The sequence below is a fragment of the Colletotrichum tamarilloi genome (assembly GCF_030869305.1).
Source record: "Colletotrichum tamarilloi strain Tom-12 chromosome Unknown Scaffold_96.1, whole genome shotgun sequence".
NCBI classification, from domain to species: domain Eukaryota; kingdom Fungi; phylum Ascomycota; class Sordariomycetes; order Glomerellales; family Glomerellaceae; genus Colletotrichum; species Colletotrichum tamarilloi.
The window spans coordinates 94734-115329 of NW_026849479.1; the positions used below are offsets into that span (position 1 = coordinate 94734).

At 52.4% G+C, this 20596-nt stretch overlaps 10 protein-coding genes across 10 annotated transcripts; 4 read left to right on the forward strand and 6 right to left on the reverse strand.

Annotated features, from left to right (window-relative positions):
• Positions 1-586: 586 nt before the first annotated feature.
• CTAM01_13468 lies at positions 587-4736 on the reverse strand (the record flags this gene model as incomplete). The annotated part of the gene is made up of 8 exons (XM_060529471.1): positions 587-1974; positions 2040-2255; positions 2967-3200; positions 3285-3489; positions 3562-3988; positions 4041-4173; positions 4224-4337; positions 4394-4736. 8 exons carry the CDS (start codon positions 4734-4736, stop codon positions 587-589), a joined length of 3060 nt encoding a protein of 1019 aa, XP_060375962.1.
• Positions 4737-6202: 1466 nt separating this feature from the next.
• CTAM01_13469 (NUDIX domain-containing protein) lies at positions 6203-6947 on the forward strand (the record flags this gene model as incomplete). Its single annotated transcript, XM_060529472.1, has 3 exons — positions 6203-6235; positions 6305-6638; positions 6709-6947. The coding sequence occupies 3 exons, from the start codon at positions 6203-6205 to the stop codon at positions 6945-6947; spliced, it is 606 nt and encodes a 201-aa protein (XP_060375963.1).
• Positions 6948-6997: 50 nt separating this feature from the next.
• On the reverse strand, positions 6998-7891 carry CTAM01_13470 (NUDIX domain-containing protein; the record flags this gene model as incomplete). Its single annotated transcript, XM_060529473.1, has 2 exons — positions 6998-7735; positions 7799-7891. 2 exons carry the CDS (start codon positions 7889-7891, stop codon positions 6998-7000), a joined length of 831 nt encoding a protein of 276 aa, XP_060375964.1.
• A 1177-nt stretch (positions 7892-9068) lies between these two features.
• Positions 9069-10628, reverse strand: CTAM01_13471 (homoserine O-acetyltransferase; the record flags this gene model as incomplete). The annotated part of the gene is made up of 1 exon (XM_060529474.1): positions 9069-10628. One exon carries the CDS (start codon positions 10626-10628, stop codon positions 9069-9071), a length of 1560 nt encoding a protein of 519 aa, XP_060375965.1.
• A 469-nt stretch (positions 10629-11097) lies between these two features.
• On the forward strand, positions 11098-12284 carry CTAM01_13472 (uncharacterized protein; the record flags this gene model as incomplete). Its single annotated transcript, XM_060529475.1, has 2 exons — positions 11098-11797; positions 11851-12284. 2 exons carry the CDS (start codon positions 11098-11100, stop codon positions 12282-12284), a joined length of 1134 nt encoding a protein of 377 aa, XP_060375966.1.
• A 184-nt stretch (positions 12285-12468) lies between these two features.
• Positions 12469-12834, reverse strand: CTAM01_13473 (uncharacterized protein; the record flags this gene model as incomplete). Its single annotated transcript, XM_060529476.1, has 1 exon — positions 12469-12834. The coding sequence occupies one exon, from the start codon at positions 12832-12834 to the stop codon at positions 12469-12471; it is 366 nt and encodes a 121-aa protein (XP_060375967.1).
• A 588-nt stretch (positions 12835-13422) lies between these two features.
• On the forward strand, positions 13423-14376 carry CTAM01_13474 (zinc-binding dehydrogenase; the record flags this gene model as incomplete). The annotated part of the gene is made up of 1 exon (XM_060529477.1): positions 13423-14376. The coding sequence occupies one exon, from the start codon at positions 13423-13425 to the stop codon at positions 14374-14376; it is 954 nt and encodes a 317-aa protein (XP_060375968.1).
• A 216-nt stretch (positions 14377-14592) lies between these two features.
• Positions 14593-16574, reverse strand: CTAM01_13475 (uncharacterized protein; the record flags this gene model as incomplete). The annotated part of the gene is made up of 3 exons (XM_060529478.1): positions 14593-15205; positions 15269-15540; positions 15621-16574. 3 exons carry the CDS (start codon positions 16572-16574, stop codon positions 14593-14595), a joined length of 1839 nt encoding a protein of 612 aa, XP_060375969.1.
• Positions 16575-17189: 615 nt separating this feature from the next.
• On the forward strand, positions 17190-18286 carry CTAM01_13476 (uncharacterized protein; the record flags this gene model as incomplete). Its single annotated transcript, XM_060529479.1, has 3 exons — positions 17190-17537; positions 17607-17750; positions 17801-18286. The coding sequence occupies 3 exons, from the start codon at positions 17190-17192 to the stop codon at positions 18284-18286; spliced, it is 978 nt and encodes a 325-aa protein (XP_060375970.1).
• Positions 18287-18591: 305 nt separating this feature from the next.
• On the reverse strand, positions 18592-19368 carry CTAM01_13477 (uncharacterized protein; the record flags this gene model as incomplete). Its single annotated transcript, XM_060529480.1, has 1 exon — positions 18592-19368. One exon carries the CDS (start codon positions 19366-19368, stop codon positions 18592-18594), a length of 777 nt encoding a protein of 258 aa, XP_060375971.1.
• Between the last annotated feature and the right edge of the window lie 1228 nt (positions 19369-20596).

Sequence of the window (20596 nt, forward strand, 5' to 3'; positions counted from 1 at the left end):
AACCTACAGATAGTTGAATATTAATTCGCGACTCAATTCGACCGGCCGTTGTGTATTACTTGCCGGCCCAAGCTGGATGATGCTCCACTCTTTCATCTGAAGGTCTTCGAAGGTCGTCAATACTCCTTGGGATGGGGTGAGAGGTACTTAGGTCTGAAAACCTCCAGTCCATTCATAAAAGGTCGGGGAAAGGTGGCCGAGAGGTATGATGGGAGAGTCTTTGTACTAACTTGGAAGCCCTCGAGCCACTGTCAACCTGACCTTTTGTTCGATTCCCTATCGATGGCCTTTTTTACCTGTTTTTCTTCTCTTAAAATCGTAACGCAAGACATCTTCCTTACACGTCTAAGAATTAAAGATCGTCAACAAGTAGTCATCACGCACACGTGAATGGACAAATGAAAGCAGGGACGAGATGTAGATATTTATGTACCACTTGGGGACAGAGGCATAGAGTGAAACCAACGCGAATCCGTGATGTGGGTATAAGCGAGATATAGAAGACTTGGCCGCTATCTAAGGTGCGGCTGTGGCCGTGTATCGTAATGACCAAGGGAGGTGAGGAGTAGGCATCGTCGGTGGAAGATCATAACTTTGAGTCGCCCGATGAAGGCTTCTCCTCTTTCTCTACACTCCCGGAGGCTTCTTGTGCCGTCGTAGAAGCAGAAGCCGACTCAGCCTTCGAACCCGCCGCCAACTCCTTGTCCACACCAGCAGCAGGCGCGGACGTCTCCTCATACCGAGAAACCCCACTCAGCAACTCAGCGCTCTTGGGATCCTCGTGTTTCATCTCAGCCACAGGCGCAGAAGCGTCGAAAACGATGGCAACCTCGTCGAGAGGAGTGGCGGCCCCCTGCGCCGCAAGCTGAATCTTCTTCTTGGCCTCGATCCGGAAGTCCTTTGCGTCCTGCGGTGCGCCTTCAGATCCGTTGACGGTTCTCCCCTCGCGGCCGCGATCGTCCTTGATGTCCGTGCCGATCTCGCCCCCTTGCCCCTGGATTGCCTTGGACATTCTCTGGACGACGCCCTCGGGGACACTCTTCTGCGCGTCCTCGGTGTCGCTTCCGCCGTCTTGCCGTAAAGGAAAGCCGACTTCTTCCGTTTCCTTGGTATTCTCCGTGGCATCCCCTTCCTTTTCGTCGTCCTTGTCGTCGTCGAGCTTGAGCGCCGTGTCGACACCCTCGGTAACTCTCCGAATCTCCTCCTCCAGATCATCCTCGCCTTCGCCAGCGGCTGACGCAAGCTGCCTCTCGGCCTCCTTTTTGCCCACAATACCGCGCCAGAGCGCCTCTAGCTCGTCGCCCCAGCCAAGCAGGGCAGCAAGCTTACGAACCCCAGCATCGCACGTCCCCAATTCAACAACGTCATCCGCCCTGCGACCCATCTGTCCCACCCGTTCCCTGTTGAGCAGCAACCGCGGCACGCCAGATTTCGAAGCCTCGGCCAGGCCAGCAAAGGGGTAGACCGAGAGACTCGTCCCCATGACCACAATCAAATCAGCCACGGCGGGCAGGTGTGTGTTATCGCGGAACGCCTCCGGCAGCGCCTCTCCAAAGAAGACGATATCCGGCTTCACGAGCCCGCCGCAGGAATCGCACTTGGGCACGTTTTCGTCCTGGACATGCTTCTCCATCCGGTCGGCGGGGAAGGGGTCCTTGCACTCGATGCAGCGCTGGGTGGCGAAGCTGCCGTGCGCCTCGATGATCTTGTCGTCCGGCACGCCGGCACGCCTCTCGAGGCAGTCAATGTTTTGTGTAAAGTTCATCTGCAGGAGACCCTTCTTCGCGAGCAGGGCGATGAAGGCGTGAGAGACGGTGGGGTGGAATTTTCCCGGGTAGAGCTCTTTGGCGAGGTAATAGAAGGGCTCGGGGTGCTTGCGGAAGTAGGAGATGTCGAAGACGGCTTCGGCGTAGGGGAGGTTCAAGCGGGCTAAGTTGGCGTAGAGGCCGGTGCCGGGTGATCTGAAGTCGGGGACTGGGTGGCGATTGTGTTAGAAACTTGCGCAAACTTGGTCTCAATCGTCAAGGGAGGGCGCATACTGCCAGCGGCTGTGGAGATTCCGGCGCCGGTCATGACGGCAATCTTTTTCGCATCGCCGGATTTGATGTAATCAGCAATGGCCTCCAGCGAGCGCGACTCGAGCGTCTTGGGCTGGACGCTGTCGTCCAGCATCGTCGACTCCTCGTTACCCATCTTCTTGCGCGGCCGGTTGGAGTTGGGCCGGCCCTTGGGATGTTTCTCGCGGCGTCGGCGGCCTATGATGGGCAGGTTGGCGGGGTTGGTGGGTAGGGGTGGCGGGGAGAAAAAGTCAGGTCGTGCGGTGCGAGTTGCCGTCTATCTTACTGTCGAAGAGAGAGGAGTACACCAAAAGCGCCTTAGATATTTGTCGCGTACTATAAAAGAAGCTCTAGGTTTATGTTTCGGTCAATGTGCGAGTGTAGCCTGGAGTGGATGGATGGTAGGTAAGAGGCAGCTATCTGCCTCGCCGGCGACTCACAAAAAAGTCGTTGGTTCGCTTCGCCGTTACATCATGCGGCGACCCCACCCCCGCCATCCCTCAGCGTCGTGCTCGGGCGTTTGGAGCTCTTATCGTTATCAGATGAGCCCTACAGCGGTGGCGGACATCGCGGGCCAAGACCGGGAATACGGGCAGGTAGCTTGGAATGGTCAGTCAATGTCCATTGGGTGCAGATTCCCATCTACCTGATCATGACCTCGAATCTTGCCATCTCCCTTCTTTACTCACAGCAACTTTTTCATCTCGATGGATTTACCCGTTGTACTTTTTCAAACAGAGAAATTGAGGATGACGAGAAATTGAGGATAACTGTATTTGGCATGTGCATCTCCCTATTCTAATGGACATGTATTCCGTGCATCGACGTCTATCCCTCTAGACAACAACAAGGTAGGTATCTATCGAATCTTGTCTCTAGGCAAACGATAGGCAAACGCGATCGCAGTACCAGCAATAGCCATGACAGTCGCGGCCATATACGGCAGACCGAGCCATATGCCTCCTGCCGAGTTGCCAGCTTTCAGCAAGCCCGAAATCACCGGAGCCGAAACCAGCAGGCTCACTTGTTCCACCCAGGTGATTGCCGTGTTTAGGGTACCTATCGTGTGCGGCTCGACTACGGCGTTGAGGATGGCTCGGCAAATATTTGTGTAAACGGTGCCCATGGAGAAAATGATGAGGGCTGATTCGAAAGATCAGCATATCTGGGTGATTGAGGACCGGAACCAGCTCGATACAGATGGTAAGGTAAAGAAGGCGAACATACCAGTAATTAGAAACCAAGGCGCGAATGCAATGGCGACCATGAAGCACCCGACAGCCAGGAGGATGCCGCTCATTCGGGTGAGCCAGAGATCCCGAACTAGAGGATGCACTCCCGTACGCTTGGTGATCAGCCAGCTCAGCGCGGGGAGAATGGCGAGCAGCATGACCATGTTTGTAACCGTCGAGACAGTTCCCAAGAGCGTTGCCTGCGTGTCGCAACGATTTGTCAGATAACGAACCCCGTGGTGTGTGGCTGAGACGGCGCGACATCGACTTACTTTTGCCCAAGACCAGCCCAGCAAGTTGTGCACGTATTGCGACATGATGTCTATCTTGACATACTTTACGATAACTGTGAGATTGAAGCCGAGGACGAGGGAAATCACGCTCTTGGACTTGATCAAAAAGGTGTAGACATGGCCCATGTCGTTCTTCACGGCGAAGATGATCTGCTGCTTGAGTGTGCGCTTGTCCCTCGCGTCTTCCTCGGACCGCGAGAGTGTCTGCTCGACCTCTTGATCAGCGGCGCGGCGGAGCTCCAGGGTTTCTGGGATGAAAGGCGGCAGGCATGTGCCGATGATTAGGAGGACCATGCCGACGCTGAGAGGCAGCCATGGGTTCTTGCTCAATAGGTAGGCGCTGAGAGGCGCAACTACAAGCTCTCCCGCAAGCGCGATTGCGCCAATCTTGTAGTAAACCGCGGTCCTATCACACGTGAGCTTCTGAATGACTGATCTCGGCAATGGACAAATCTTACAGGCTGGAAATGGGGACGACGTCAGAGATCATGGTCCAGGTCATGGCTTGAATCATGCCTGCGCCTCCACCTATGAATTGGAAAGCTGCTCCGAACCACATGGTCCAAAGAGGGAGAATATTGGGCCACAGAACTGTCCAATGAGCAAATTTCACCGGTCGAAGAGGTATGTTCATAACCTACGGGGCAGCAGCATCCAGGCAAGCTCCAGCGTAATACCTAGCATGGCCAAAGATAGGACTGGTCGGCGGCCATACTTGTCTGCAATAACTCCGTAGGGAATCGCAGTGAGCAATGCTGCGAATACAATAATTAGCCGGCGCTGACAGTTGGGGTTCGAGGGCGGGACATACACGGGACGCAGTCGAATGAGTTCTGCCAGCCTTTAATCATGGCTAGCTGGCCTTGTACATCCGGCCCTTTGCATACATCGTCATCCTCGGCCGAGATGATGTGGTCGGGGTAGCGTTGGCGACAGATAATTTCTTCCATGAGCTGATATGAAGGCGGGATCTGAAGATAAGCGCCAACTTCGACGATAAGAATAAAGGTCATTGCCAGACCAATGACCTTTAGCTGGTATCTACGGCTTGGGGCGACTGTGGGTGGCAAGTCGTGTGACAATAACGGCGTCTCTTCTTCAGGCCTGCTTTCGACGTCGCCATTGCGGTCGTCAACCGCTTTAGTGGGTGCCATCTTGATCTTGGAGCATACGTCGTCGGTGACGACTAAAGGAGTGTTTAGAAAAGACGAAGAAGCCGACAAAAGAAAGAAAATTGGATGTCTCAAAGGAGTGTGAAGAAGTATAAGTCTGTGGTGAAGCCAGAGTCTCAAGCACCACCAGGCGCGGTGCCGAGGGAGGTGGATTGGTCAATCCTTCCCGGAGAGGAAGGTCGATGAATGAGATGCAAGCGTCGCGTGGCCAACCAGTCGGCGGCCTTTAACTGTAATACGGAGGAATTGGACCCTGGTCGTGGACCGCCCAAGTTGGCCAGTCCTTGTGGGCACACTGAACCAACGACAAATGCGAGTCAGACTGCCTGCTGGACGTCACAGAGACTCCCCTCCGATTTGATAGACATGACAAGGCAGGTTCTATGATAGCAAGTTATTGTGTGCGGACCCAAACTTGCAGTGATGTTCCTCGCTGGCCTGTTATGTCTGGCGCAAGTACGTATCCGTACGGCGTTGACACTAGTGGTCGTTTGGGCTGGATCCGACCGGTTGGTAATCCAGGCGGCGCGTCCTCGCCTGCGTGCGGAGTACCGCAGCGCATGCAGTTAGTCGCGGTGGGAACGCAGCGTCAAGGGCCTCGTGCGTCTTACACTCATCGGCGCAATAGAAACCCGAAGATGCAAGTTTGCTCGTTGGTTAACCTTGACGTCGTGCGTGCCCTTCCAGAAGCGATAACAATTTCGTGTGTTTCCCCCGTTCTCTCCCTCTCGGATGCGTCTTTCGGAAAGCTTTCTCCGAGGACTCTTCGATGATCAGTGGATGGGAGGTTCGTCCAAATGTCAATGACCGTAAATCTCCCACTTCGATCCGGCGAGTACTTCATGGGCAGGGGTCCCTTGGACATCTCCAGGCTTGGGACGGTGCCCAAAAGCTTGTCAGCGACTGACGTGGTGACGCGTCCAGGAACGTTGAAATAAAATGCTACCTTGCGAGGCTAAGACAGCGTTCTCGGACCGAGGCCGCTCTTATTCAATCTGTATCGCAATACAAAACGTCTGAGAGGGCGGAAGAGACGTCCCTAATGCCGTTGTTGGACGCTCCGGGATCCTTGCTGAGAGACTGAATAAGTGGTCGACATTCTGCCTGGGCGCATCGTTTGGAGAAGTCTCCATTCGACCATACGTCGCGAACAGGGTACTCAAGCCAAATTTGATGATTGTAGTCGAACATCTGTCGTTCATGATTGATACCGGTTACTTCCCGCCTTCCTAGGGACACTCAGGTGGAAAGCGTTGCCTACCTACCTTACGCGTGCTACGCAGGCAAGAGCTGCGTGATGACTAAGTGAGGTGACCACCGCGGGGTGGCGAGCACCAGCCAGCCACGGCGGCAGTGACAGAAGCTACCCCGCCATCCCGCCGAAGCTCCGACGCCTCCCCTCCAACTCCAAGCCTAAGATACCTTACGTTAGCATCAACACGTCCACAATGTCTGCCAAAGTGACCGCCACCGGCCCTCTGGTAAGCCAACACAACTGACTCCAAGCAATCTACTATTCCGTATGCCCTATCTGACCCATAGAACCGCAGGGCGAGGGCGAGGCTCGCTGGATCAAGCTCATCAAGATCAACTACGACGACCAGAACGGCAACTCCCGCACCTGGGAATCCGCCGAGCGCCGCACCCGCCCAAAGAACGGCGAGATTGACGGCGTCGGCATCGTCGCCATCCTCGAGAAGCCCACCGGCCCCGAGATCATCCTCCAGAAGCAGTACCGCCCGCCGATTGACAAGATCTGCATCGAGGTTCCCGCGGGGCTCGTGGACGAGGGCGAGACGGCCGAGCAGGCTGCCGTGCGCGAGCTCAAGGAGGAGACGGGATACGTTGGCAAGGTGTCCGAGACCACGCCGATCATGTTCAATGGTATGTAACATCTCAAACAACTCAATTCTCTCTTTAGCTCAGGCGCAGCTGACGTCGATTTGCCTTCAAGACCCCGGATTCTGCAATACCAATCTCCGCATGATCCACGTCACCATCGACACCTCCCTCCCCGAGAACCAAAACCCAAAGGCCGAACTGGAAGAAGGAGAATTCATCGAGGTCTTCACCGTGCCGCTGTCCAACTTCTGGGCAGAGTGCATTCGTCTGGAGAAGGAAGGCTACGCCATCGATGCCCGCGTGGGGACTATTGCCGAAGGCATTGAATTAGCAAAGAAATTCAAGCTATAATGATGATGCATGCCCGAGACTTTTTATCCCCTTCATCGTGCCGCCACAACTCATAACTTGCCCTCGCGCCGGAGTCCCTCCCAAAGAGCCACAGCCGCAAGACACTTTGCATCCCGCGCGCCCTCCCGCCACAGATCCTTCATCGGCACCAGCTTCAACGTAATCTTCTCTCCGTGGTCCCGCAGCCCAGTCAGCTTGCCGCTCCACTCCTTCAATTGCTCGCGAGGAATCCTCTTCTCGTGGCTATACAGAGTCACGAACTCGTCACAGCCGCCGGCAGAGGGGTACATCGCCTCTGCTAAGCCCTCATCAGCTTCGTTCCCAGATGATCTGCCCGCGCCGGCCAGCTCGCTCAGGCACGTCAGTTTCGATTCGTGGATCTCCAAGCCCAGCTCCTCCTGAATTTCTTTTGCCGCCGCGCCTGCGAAGCTACCGCTGTCGTCGACCATGCCGGCGGGCAACTCAACAAATGAAAGACTACCGACCGGCACGCGGGGCTGCACCGTCAGCACGACATAGCGCTCATCGCTGTCGGGCCGGGCGTCATCGGGGATGAGCATCACCAGCATGCCGACGCTGGGTCCGCGAAGGAATATGCTGGCTGGGAGACCCTCTCCCGCCTCATTCTTGACATCGGCCCTCACCTTGAGGAAACCGACGCGGCCGGACCCAAAGATGTCAAAGGCCTGAACTGTGATGCCGCGTAGGCGGTAGGGGTCTTGGTGGAATGGGTGGTCTTTGCTCTTGGCTTGTAGGCTTAGAGAGTTGTTGAGGCCCTTGACCCAATCCTAGTTTGACAGTCAGCGCTGTTTCTCGTCCTTGAAGGGAGAACACTAGAAGTAGCTTCACACGTTAAATGGTCGGAAACCTAGTAGTTGGTCTTCCGACAGGCCATTAGGCAGCTCGACCTGGATACCGCTGTCTTTCAGTGTGACTGTCGACATGGTTCGGGTAATTATGGCTGAATGCGCAGTTGGAATGCTTGGTCGTATGAGAGTTGATCGGAAATCATTCAGTTTTGATCTCGGGTTGAGACCACTTTGGCGAAACAGAAGCGCGGCGACTCTCATTTCAATGAGATGCTCGTGAAGTGTTGACGAAGATGAATTGATTGACGTCAGACCAATGAAGGGGATTGGCGGGGCTTCCTCCGACTTACCTTAGTGCCTGCTGGAAGAGCTTTGACCGGGGTTGTGGAGAGCTTATCCCTGCACAACCCGGAGGCTCGCTAGTTGTTGATCAACGAAGGCTAAGGTACCTAGTATGTTAAGCACATCTGATGCTCACTTGGCAAGCCTATAGCTAGGTCCCACTCGCCGTTTGAATTCTTTATTTTCCTCTGTTCTCTCGTTGTTAGGTCCTTGATCATCGCATTATTTACTTCAGACAAATACCCGCTTTAGCATCTAGCCCACGATGTGTAGAGAGGTAAGCGAGGTGTCTATTGTCCAGCTCATTCCTGCTTCATATGAAGCCCTGCGCAACGAACGATGGTGCCACGAGTCTGAATCATCCTTACGGGGGTCACATTATCTTGACTGGAAGGCGCTGGCAGACCGGTGATTCCACATCAGATGACTAGAACTGCGCAAAGAGCCTATACATACCCCTTCAATCTCATTCCTGTCACCAGCAACAGCAGGCGCCTTCCTAGGTCGGTTGGTCAGGACAAACTGGCTGGGTGGTGGAATGGTTAAAAGATCGACAATACCCCTTGACAGCCTAATCGACCGGCTACGAGTTCGAGTCCGCATACGATCCCAGCATGAGCACTATAATATTCGCCAGGAGATGTAGCCATACCGGTGGTGAACTTCTTTTTTGCGTGCGTGTAGGTATCGTTGTGACGAAGTCTGTCCTAAGGTAGGTAAGCTTCTCGGCAGCATCAGCAGAATAAGAGAGAGAAGACCAAATGTCGGCTACACGAGAAGCCCGGAGACCAAGAGAATCAGTCCAAAGATTTGTAATCGTCAATGCTTTTCCTGCCTGGATGCTGTACATGGCTACATATGCAAGTGGAACATTCCCCATAGACATATTTCGTGCAGAAAATTTACCTCAACTCCAACAACCTTTTACATGTTCACGTTCGCTGGACCACTGGCCTCCCTCTTGGCTGATTTATCCCAGGAAATTTTTCAAGTTCCCGCCAATGTTCTTTAAATCCAACAGGAACGTGTCGTGTCCAAAGAAACTCATCTCCTCGCTCAGCTCATAGTGCGCAACGTTCCTATTGCCCGCGAGCTTCAATGCCTCGGCCACTTCCCTCTGCTGCCACGCGGGGAAGAGGATGTCACTCGCCACACCAATCACGAGAGCGGGAGTGTCTCTCAGAGGCGCAAGGCCCGCAATGAGGTCTTCAGGCGGCCTGGAGGACACCTCGACGGACTGATCGGCCGTGCCGGCGTTGGATTCTGGCTGCTCCACGTAGGGCTTCTCGGGCAGCGTAAGACTGCAGGCGGCGTCATTGCGCGCGGGCGACTCGCCAGACTGCAGAAGCTTCTCGCGCTCTGCTCTCCTCGCGTTGGCAGCGAGCTGGTTCTCCCTCCCCAAGTCGAAAAGATCCATCGCCTTGCTGACATAGAGCAGACTATTAGGATCGTACGTCAAGCAGAACTTTTCTCCGGCGTGATCGAGGTACGTCTCGATCAAGAAATCAGGGCACAGCGCAGGCGGCTTGCTCGGGTCCGCCCTCCGCCTGCCGAACCTCTGCTCCCACTCCGGTCCCGACCGGTACGTGACGGTCGCAATCTCGCGCGCGAGCTTCATTCCCGCGTGCGGCGGCACCCTGCCGTAGTAGAACCCTCTGTTCCAGTTCGGGTCCATCATCAGTACCTGCCGCTGCGTGTGGCGCATCGCGATGCTGTAAGGGTGTGACCGGGCGCAGCCGCTGATGGAGACGATCCGGCCGACGCGGTCCGGGAAGAGGACGCCTGCACCGAGCGATTGCATGCCGCCCATGCTCGAGCCGACGCTGGCGTAGAGCTTGTCTACGCCGAGGCCGTCGAGGAGGCGGAACTGCGCGCGCACCATGTCCTCCATGGTCAAGATGGGAAATCTTGTCGCGTACCGCTGTCCGTCTGCTGGGTCGATACTGCTCGGTCCTGTTGAGCCGTAGCAGCCTCCTATTACGTTTGTGCAGATGACGTGGTATTTATCGGTATCTAAAGCCAACCCCGGTCCGATGAACTTCTCCCACCAACCGGGGTTGGGGTTGCTCTCTGTCGAATGCGCGTGAGACGACGCCGAGAGGCCAGTGTGCAAGAGAATGACGTTGGACTTGTCGGCGTTCATCTTGCCCCACGATTCATATGCGATGTCGAATTCAGGTAGAACACCGCCCCAGTCGAGCAGGAGAGGGTCCTTGCAGTGGTATACTTCTGTCGCGCCGGCGGTATAAGACGGCTCGGGGCCGCTCGATTCGTACCGTGCTTCGAGGCTCGCGGATCGGTTCTCGAGAGCGTCAAGGCATGGAAATGCCATTGCCGGATTTGACGCATCGCCGGAGCTGTTCGAAGCCTTCCGCGCCGGCTTGGAGTGGAACTGGTGGGCGCATTGTCGGTTGCCAAGAGGAGCTGCCGCCGCGACTTTGGAGCTCCGGAAAACGGAGGGAGCTTGGACGCGCGATGCTGGTGCGCGGGCCTGGCGAAGGGCCTGCGAGGCGATTCTTTGGCACTTCATCGCAACAAATACTGACAAAAAGTTGGCAATTGGGAATTATGAAAGGCCCGGGACCATTTTCCAGGTCACTTGCGACAGAAATATCGAGGCCATCGGCTCTCGGTTTGTAAGCGGGAGCTCCTCCGATGACGACCCATTGTCCTCAGTCAGTGGCTAACGATGGTGTAATTTCACGTGATACCGACCGATAAGGAATGCTTATCGCATCAAGCAGGGGTCCTGTCAGTGACATCTCGCAACCCCACCATCGGGTCCATATCCCCACTGACGTCAATTTAAAGCTGCAGGCCTCCGTGCACCGACCCCGAAATGAACCTTTGGAGTTGCCATGAGCTGACGTCGCCTTCCCACGTACTTAGGTACCACAACCACAAGATCCCTACGAAACCGGCGCCTTCACATCTTCTTACCCCTCTTCCCACCATTCCTCTTTCTGAGTTCCCCAGATATCCCTCCTGTGTATCCGTACATGTCTTTCTTCTCCCAATTCCAACAATACGCCGGAACCTTTGCAACAGTAGCAGCCAGTGCCATCATCGCTAGAGCCGTCGGCATCATGCAATCAGACACCCGAGACGACCACTCAGGGCCAAGCCCGCAGGAGCCCGGGAATTACAAGCCCTCGCACGTCGATGTCATCGTTGTCCGCGTCATGCTCGAAAAGGCCTTCAACTTCCCTCCCGAAATTCTAGACCTCATCATCGACCAGGCCGAATACTGGCCGCATTCCGAAGCCAGCATCTACCACGCAGTAACTCCCCTCCGCGATGCCCTCCGTGTAGTAGGCACCACCGGAGACGAGAACAAGTTCATCCTGCGGTGTCCCCCCATCGGATTTCTCGACTTCAAAAAGGTCGGCCCGGCATTCAAGACCGCGCCGCTGCCGCCCAAGTCGGGCGATGGGTCCCCCGTTACGGAGCCGCTCCGTAACCTGACGCTCCTCGAACCCACCTCAAGCCCCACCGAGATCGTCTCCGAAGCCCCGAGAGAATACTTTACGGGGTCCATGAAGGCGCCGCCCACTCTGACCCACCCGGTGCGGAAGATCGTCTTCAAGTTGCGGAGTAAAGATCAAGGTTGGGGTGGTGGACACGGTGATCGTGGGTCCTACCGAGGATCTTGGTCCTGGTTCGAGGCTGGCTTGGAGAAGTTCGACAAGGAGCGTACCTGTAAGCTATCCTTCTGCTCATGGAACAAAACCCTGCTAAGCACTAACGAACAGGCGATGGATCCTGCAAGATAGCAGCGGAAAGCTCGGATAGCGAGTCCGAAGAGGCACCCGTCATCAGCGAAACGAACCTGTGCACCTGCGGCCTTCAGTCGATATATCCCCCCGTCCTAGCGACCGCCGACGGGAAGCTTGCCTACTCCCATGCTATGCACCCGCTTGAGAACCTCAAAATACAAACCAACAAGACTGCCAACAGGGACTTTATGGACCATGAGGTGGTATGGTCTTGGACCGACGACATCCACCCGGAGTCGCCCGAGGCCGACCGGCTAGCTGAGATAGGTCGGGGCAAGGGCACAGGGACTGGAAAGTTCGTGCGCAATTTGAAGCTGGGAGATGTGGTCACGGTATGGGGCAAGGCGAGGTTCGGTGGCTGGGCCAACTACGTGGAGAGCGTCAAGGTTGAGATTTACTGGGCTGTTTGAGATACAGTTATTGCAGCGTTTACGATCCGCACCGGTCTGTATACTATTCCCCCTAATATTCACGTTTCATGACCACCGAAACGTAATTGTCGCCGCGCACAGCGATGCCTCTCGGAAGGTTTGCCATGAAGTAGTACCCCAATCAGAGCCTGTATGTGATATTTATGCCTTGCCAGACCGTACTTCAATACCCTTCGTCCAGCACCGTAAGCCCGTCGTAACCCGACTTCAAGACCTCAGTATTCACGATGAAGACTGCAACAAGCACTGCACGATTCTCGCTGCTAGGATTTTCTCCCACCGTGTGATGACAGCCGGGCAGCTCCATGAAGCTTTCCCCCACCTCGTATACCTTGGGCGGATTCCCGTTCATGCCACTGAGAAGCTTGCCCTCGATGACATGGACCACAACAGTGGCGCCTGCATGTCGGTGGGGAGGAGTGGCACCGTTGGGTGGGTAGGTTACTTCGAGGCCAACTATGGATTTTCCCTCAGCGTTTGCTAGTTTGTAGTCATATAGGATCTTGACTGTTTCGCGGGGTCGAGCCATGCTTGAGTTCATCAGTATTAACACATGTAAAAGGTCTTTGTATCGTTTGACTGACCTAGCTGTCGGTCTCTTCGATTCGATTTGTAGGATGATTTATTTACAGTGTTGAATTTCTTTCTCTTGATCGTGCGACTCAAGTGACAACAACTAGATTGGTTTGAAAATACTCTTATTAAATAAATTGGTCACGAGCGCCGGACACAATGAGTGAAGTTCCCGCTAACTCATCCCATTCTTCCATTTTGCAGAAGCCCGACCCAGGTCGCCGCCGTCAGGGAAGTGGATACCCGAGTTCACGGATACCCGGGGCGGGTGGTACGTACTTGCGGGTACCCGCCAGCGCCGTCAACGAGTTCCCGCCCGAACGGGTTCCCGGGGGGAGCATCAGCGAATGCCGAAGAGATAAAGCAAGCAGAATCGTACCCGAATTCGCAGGTGAAAACAATCGCACAAGCTACCTTACGCTATATAACAAGTGCTTTTCTGTAGCACGGAAAAGCAATTCACACGTAACGCACCTGCCTCTCGTTCCTCCCTTCATCAGCGACACTTCACTCGCCTCACAACAACCCCAGCTCTGGAAGCGCAATGACGAATAAGATGAAAGCAGTCCAGATCATGAGCGACAAAAAGTCTCCCAAAATCACTCTCAATACGGATATGCCAAGGCCCACGCTTACTGGCGCCGAGATCCTGGTCCGGGTGCACGCTGCTGGGGTCACCGGCGATGAACTCGGCTGGCCCGAGCTGTACGAAACCGCATCCCGGATCCCCGGCCACGAGCTATCAGGAACTATCGCCGAACTCGGCCCAGATTACACCGGAAACCTTTCCATCGGCCAAGATGTCTATGCATTCACATCAGCAGACCGTGGGCAATGCCAAGCTGAATACGTTACATGCTTGCCAGACGAGGTTGCTCCGAAATCGACTCGCATCTCTTATGTTGAGGCCGCAGCACTTCCGATTCCAGTATTAACGGCATGGGAGGCTGTCGTCGACCATGGGAAGATTACTACAGATATGACTGTCCTAGTCACCGGGGCCTCTGGTGCCGTTGGCGTCCTTGCGGTTCAGTTGGTTACCCAGCTTAGCGGCGCTCGTGTCATTGCGCTGGCTTCACCGCGACATCACGAGAACTTGAAGCAGCTAGGTGCCGAAGTCTTGGACTACAATGACCCAGACTGGACCTCCACAGCCGGTGGTGTGGATGTCATCATAGACACAGTTGGCGGGAGTATCCTGAGCGATGTATGGAAGGCCGTGGCGGTGGACGGGATGATCATAACTGTTGCTGATCCACCGCCTCCTTGGGCATTCGGAGACACCGTACCGGAAGAGTCATTTGCGCGACCTGGAGTTCGACACAAGTACTTTATTGTATCTCCCAATGCTGAGAGGTTGTGTAGGGCATCTGAGATGGTTGAAGCGGGTGCCTTGAAAGCTCTGGCGGTGAAGTCATTCCCTTTTACAAAGGCGAAGCAAGCTTGGGAGTGTGCCCAACAGAGGGGTAGAGGTCATAAAGTCGTCGTTGAGTTTTAGTAGATATACATACACTGGAATCTTGTTACTTAGCAGCATTATGGAAGATCCAATTTCAAGAGTGCCCAGTATCACCCTACACAATTAGCTGTGCGACGTGGACACCCAATGCTTTCGTTAATTTCTCGGTCAAGGACTCCCACTAAGTTTGGCATGGAAATCCTCTAGCGAAGTTTCCTTTTGACACTGCCCTCATTGAGGTCATTCTAAACGTAACTAAATGTCATTTTGCACCCAATGTGAAAGCTGCGAACCCTCCATGTTATACCAGCCGCAAACATCATCCATGGTACCCAGCGAGGCGAACACCTCACTCTCGCTGCTTGACATATTGGTCTGGGAATTCGAATTCCCCGCATCGCCTTTATCAGTCACGGCAAGGCTTCCGGCAGTATCTGTGACAGTCCTCTCCCCTTTCAGCCTGGGTTTGAAACCAAGTACATGCTGAGCAATCGTCTGGATCTCCCGTACGTTCTTGGCTGTTCTGGGCCACACTTTCCCCAAAGTCTTGAGGCAACCAATCGTCATCCGGATCTGGTCTCGCGCGACAGCGAGCTCTTTTCCCTTGAGCAGAAAACTGCAGGCCGATAGCAGCGCCAATGTACCTTCACTTACCATACAGGTGGTGAATGGAGTGTGATGGAATCGTTCAGTTGGTAACGCCAATAGTCTCACCTGTGCTTGCACCGCCCGAAGAACTCTGACGGTGTGCACATTGACAAGCTCCGTCTCGGGATTTTCTTGAGGAGGCTCCCTTGCACAGCTAGAGATGTCCTCTACGGTATTGAATCTCAGGTCTGATAGAGGTCGATGTAGACCGATGGTTGCTCTGATGCATCGGACGAGTGTCAGCTGAGACATGCTCTACAAGAGATTGAATACTTCACCTTACACGTTAATTAAAAGATGAGCTTGGAACATTAGCTCATCAATCTCTCCAGTCTTGGACATGATATGGCGACGATCTTCTGGCAGCAGTAATGACCAGCCGTCGATGATTGAGTCTGCTTCTTCAATCATACGCATAGAGTCCTCTCTGGCAACCAATTTCGGTGTCGTAGATATTGCCAGGGCAGTGCACTTTACAGCGCCGATGAGGTATGCAAAGGAAGAGTAGGACGTATCCTCCGAAGCAAACTCGCGGAGGTCGAACTCTTCGAGAGTCTGCGGTTCCGGAATATCCTTTGATTTGTGAGTTCAGTGCGAATGACCCCTGAAATTCTTTGGGCAGGAATAGCAATTACCCCAGATTCATACTCTGACTCCGTGCAGGGTAGTTCTACGCTGGAGTCTACCTCCACGACTGCGAAGTTCATTGTCCCGAGAGTCCCAGCGTAGTAAGCATCGATGATGTACAGCATCCACCACGTCCGCCTCCAGCATTCCATCAACACAGGAGACTCGGCTCCATGAGTTGCTGCGAATTCCTTCTGGAACATTTGCAGGTCGAGGACTAAACGGACTGCGAGGTCCATCTGATGCTTGGCCTCGGTCTTGTGGCTGTACCAGAACAGGGCTATGGAGTAGAGTAGCCGGCATTGCACAATGACCGGGTCGTTCGGCGCCGGCTCAGAAAGTCGACTTTCGACGTCATCTTGAAGCTCTGAAGACCATTTTCTGGTAGCGTAAATGTGTCCTACAAGATGCATAGTGCTTATGAGTGGTCTGAGTCGTTCTATCCAGTTAGGATCTTGACGAAATCTCGTAAAGTGCTCCTGCGGTAGGAGAAACGGGTGGAATTTGTGGAAATTAGTGTAATATGCGTTTATAAGTGCGTCGTTCTCGAGATCATCTGGTCGTATAGTCGAGTTCGCGGGCGGAGCCGATGTAGGGATTTGATTCTCGAGACTAACATCATCGAAAATACTTGAGTCAAGGTTCAGCTCAGCAAGAGAGTCTTGGCCGAATATCTGTGGATCTGTTGATTGCTGCGATGGGAGACTCGTTGGTAACTCGGAACTGCTATTGCCGACACTATTTGCGACGGCAAGGCGCTTTCTTCGTTCAGCAAGCGCTACACGATCCAAGCCGCCCCGGCGTGATGGGGCATATTGGCAGTCCTTCGCGGCGGTAGCACATCTATCGCAATGAGGTCGTTTTCCGTCGCACTTCAAGTGTCTCGAGCGGCACGGCAGACAGGCTAGCGAGGAGCGAGATGCTGCGCCGTTCGAATGAGCGGGTGCGACGGGGACGGTCATCGGTGGATGTGTCAGCGGGCCTGTGAAGTTGAAGTTAGGACGAAGTACGGATGTCCGCCAGCCGTTTTGACGGCTGCGAGGACTCCGGTATTCGGGGACCCGTTGTAAGTCAATAGGTTACCCGATGTAAGCCGGCCGCCACGTTCGCGACAAAGCCGTGGAGCTAAGCAGATTAGCGTGATAGAAGTCAGCGACGGCGCAACAGGAACCCACTGAGAGGAGATGGGAAAATAATGTGTTAGTACAAGCACGCGGGAACAGGGATATCCATAGTAAGTAACCGTTTCTAGCATTGAACAGGAGGTATTCGTGAAGCTTGACGCTGGCAGCAGTGCATAGGTACTAAGAATCTGCGGACTGCGACAGGTTTGAGATTGAACAAGTACATATACTTAACCCATACAATCTCACTCGCATGACAGTTACTATCTTGGCAATTCAACCGTCCACTGCAAGTCTCAATTTCTAGCAGTTACTCATACAAATATGCCCGGCAGGATTGTCATCATTGGGACCGGGTTCGCAGGTGTCTGGAGTGCCCTTGCTGCCAAACGTCTCATCAACGTCCCACAGCCAGACCGAAGCATTCAAAGTCACTGTCATAGCTCCACAGCCATGTCTTGTCATGCGACCACGACTGTACGAAGAGGATTCGTCAAGCTGAGCCAGGATCTCGAACCACCATTCAAGGCACCCGGCATCGAGTTCATCCATGGCAGCATCGTTGATATCGATGTCCACTCCCACACAGTTTCTTATAGGTCCAGCGCAGGCACAGAGAATCTTGCCTCATATGACCGTCTCATTCTTGCAGCTGGAAGCTCGGTTGTTCGGCCAAAGCGAATATCTAGACTTAACCAGCATGCGCATGATGTTGATTCGTTGGAAGGCGCCGTCAAACTCGAAGTGCATCTCGACCGCCTTGGAAGCTATCCATCAACCACTGCTCGCGACACTGTCGTCGTATGCGGCGCTGGTTTCACTGGAATTGAGCTAGCGATATAATTGCCCAGACGTCTGAGTTCAATCCAGAGTCCGCGAGTTATCTTGGTGGAGGCGGCGGGAGTGCTTGGTCCAGAGCTGGGACCAGGCCCTCGACCTGTCATCACCCAAGCACTAGAAGAGCTTGGCATAGAACTCAGACTCGCCTCGCCTATTACAACGGTCGACCCAGGGGTTCTCAGCTCGCTTCTAGCGAGATAATCGAGACGATGACGACCATTTAGACCGCGGGAGTGCGGGCAACGCCTTTGACGCAGAAGATCCCTGGGCCCAAGGATAAGCTATCGCGCCTTCAGGTCTACTGCTGCCTGCGTGTTACATCATCAGAGCACGTCTTTGCCACTGGAGATGCTGCTTGTGCTGTCTCTGACAGAGATGAGCACTATGCGTTGATGTCCTGCCAGCACACTCTTCAGCTTGGCCGTGTTTCGGGATACAATGCCGCCGCAGACATCCTGGGAGTTCCCCTCTTCGAGTACAAACAGGGATGCTATAACTATTGTCTTGATCTTGGCGCATGGGGAGCTGTCATTACGGGCGGTTGGGAAAGAAAAGTATGGCTTACGGGGGAGCTGGCAAAACAGGCCAAAGTGTACATCAATCAGACGTTGATATACACGCCTGAAGACTGTCATCGGACGCTGGAAGCGGCTACTCCCGTCGGACCTGACTCTGACGAGTTATTCGAGCAGATCGTGGAGACCGCTTAATAAGGGCTGATTTCGCGAGCCTTTTATTTGTGTAAAATCTAGTGCTTCAACCTTGAGAATCGGCCTGCACGTAGTGTTAGTGTGTGATTGCTCGACGTTGGTCGTCATCGCAAGTCAGTCTTCGTGCGAAAGGCCCATATATGTTTGTGCATACGCCCTGAAGACGCCTCAAATGGACTGCGATAGTTGAAAGGAGGCATGTGTTATGATTGCTACTCTTCAAACGGATGCCAGACCCCTGGGAATATCCATTCTTAAGCCACGGATGGTATTGCCGAAAGGATATTTAACTGAAAGTACAACCTTTAAAGATCTTTCTCCACCTCATCCGCAATCTCGTTGATCTGCTCAACAAACTTTTCCACTTCAGTAATAAAGGCCGAATGTCCACCAGGATTTCTCAGAACTCTCTTAAGCGTCGGAATTGTCGAGATGATTTGCTCTTGTGTGGCTGGAGATATTGTCTGGTCTTTCTCGCAAAGGATGTAGTAAACGGGAACCGTTAATTCCTCCGAACCGACAGACGCCGAACCCAAGAGAGCCTCTTGCGACTGCGGCAACAATGTCGCCATGCACTCATCGGCCAACTTGTCGTCCATGTCAGGGCCGTAGAACGCGGCCTTGGCCTTGGCGTTTGCCATCACCAGACCATCGGCGATATCGACAATATCCAAGCCAGGGGGCAGCACGCTCAGTGCGCTGGCGCCAGCCTTGGGGGGCATGTTGGCTGTAACGAAAACGATGGCTCGGATGCCGCCCTTGAGACCCTGGGCTGCTCTTTCCTTGACCGAGTGGCCTTTGGCTGCGATGGTCAAGGGGCTTCCGCCATATGAATGTGCCAACGCAAGGAACTCTTTGCCCTGTTCCAGGTAGGGGGCAAGTTCGGATTGAATGTTCCGGGCATCGTCGTCAACGGTGATCTTGGGATCGGTCCCAACACTGGGATGGCGGACAGCAACAACTGGAGAAAACCCGGCCTTCTCGAGCCGAGCTTTGGCGAGGTCAAAACAAGCGGGGAGGTGGAAGCCCCCGTGGGCAAAGACAATGCCCAAAGATCTGGATGCGTGTGATACTGCTGCCATTGTGCTTTCAAGCCACGTTGATTTTCTTGGTGATGGTTGGTGTGATTTGAATCGAGAACGTGTCTTTGGAACTTTTACATTTCAGTTCCTACAAGTGTTCGGTCTTGTTGCTCGGGCAGACAAATCTGACTCAAGATTGAGATGCGAGGGAAATGTTAATCATCTTATGGACGGGTCCCAAACTTCCATTAGTCTTAACCTTGTAGACGTGGTGGGACAGGAGAGTCGCTTAATAATCTGTTATAATATGTTAGTATCCCTATTATAAGGTAGCTAGTTCGAACCGTAGGTTAACAAAGAGATTAATTAAACTATATAAATTTTTACGTAAGTATAAAAAAGAGGTTCTAACTATAAGTTAAACTAGCTATGATAATTATAAATAAGGCCCCCTAATTAGCCCTTATATAATTAGCTATATACTATAGTTAAATTAAATTTCTAATTTAATATTAACTTTTTTTTTTATTAATTTATTTATTATAATTAGAAGTATAATTTAACCTCGGGCCCGTTTATTAAGTCGTTTTTTTTTTCCCCTTTTTTTTACTTTTTTTATATAACCTATCCCTCTATTCGTATTTTAATTTTTTTATTACTTATAAATTATTTTAACCTCTTATTAAGTACTATTTTTATAAAAGTGTTAATAAAGTTATCGTCTTTATTAATTTAACGTATTTTAAAAATTTTACGTTTTTTATATAATTACTTAAAAGCTATAATATTAATTATAAACCTCTTTTTTATTATTATTCTTAATTTAACGAGGTATTTATATAGCGAATAAGAATTAATATAAACGACTATTAAAATTAGTAAAAAATTAAGTTAATTAATAATTCTCCTTAGCGTTATTAAAATCGTATAAGTAAGGTTAATACTATTAATTATATTATAAACTTCTAATACTAAAATACTTCTTATTACTTACTTATTTTTAATTAATAAGTAGTAGACTATATTACTATATATAATAAATTTACTCTTACTTATACTCTTATTAACTAAGATAATAATATACCCTAATTACGAAATAAAGTCGTTATTATTCGTAAATAACCTATTAATAAAGATATAAAGTTTATTAATAATAAAGTTAATTAGGTAATAAACGAGGCCTCGATTAAGATTCGTTTATTATTATTTAAACTACTTATTAAGTACTTCGATATTTTATTTATTTAGTTCTATAGCTTATATTATTTTAGTATAGTTAAAAATTACC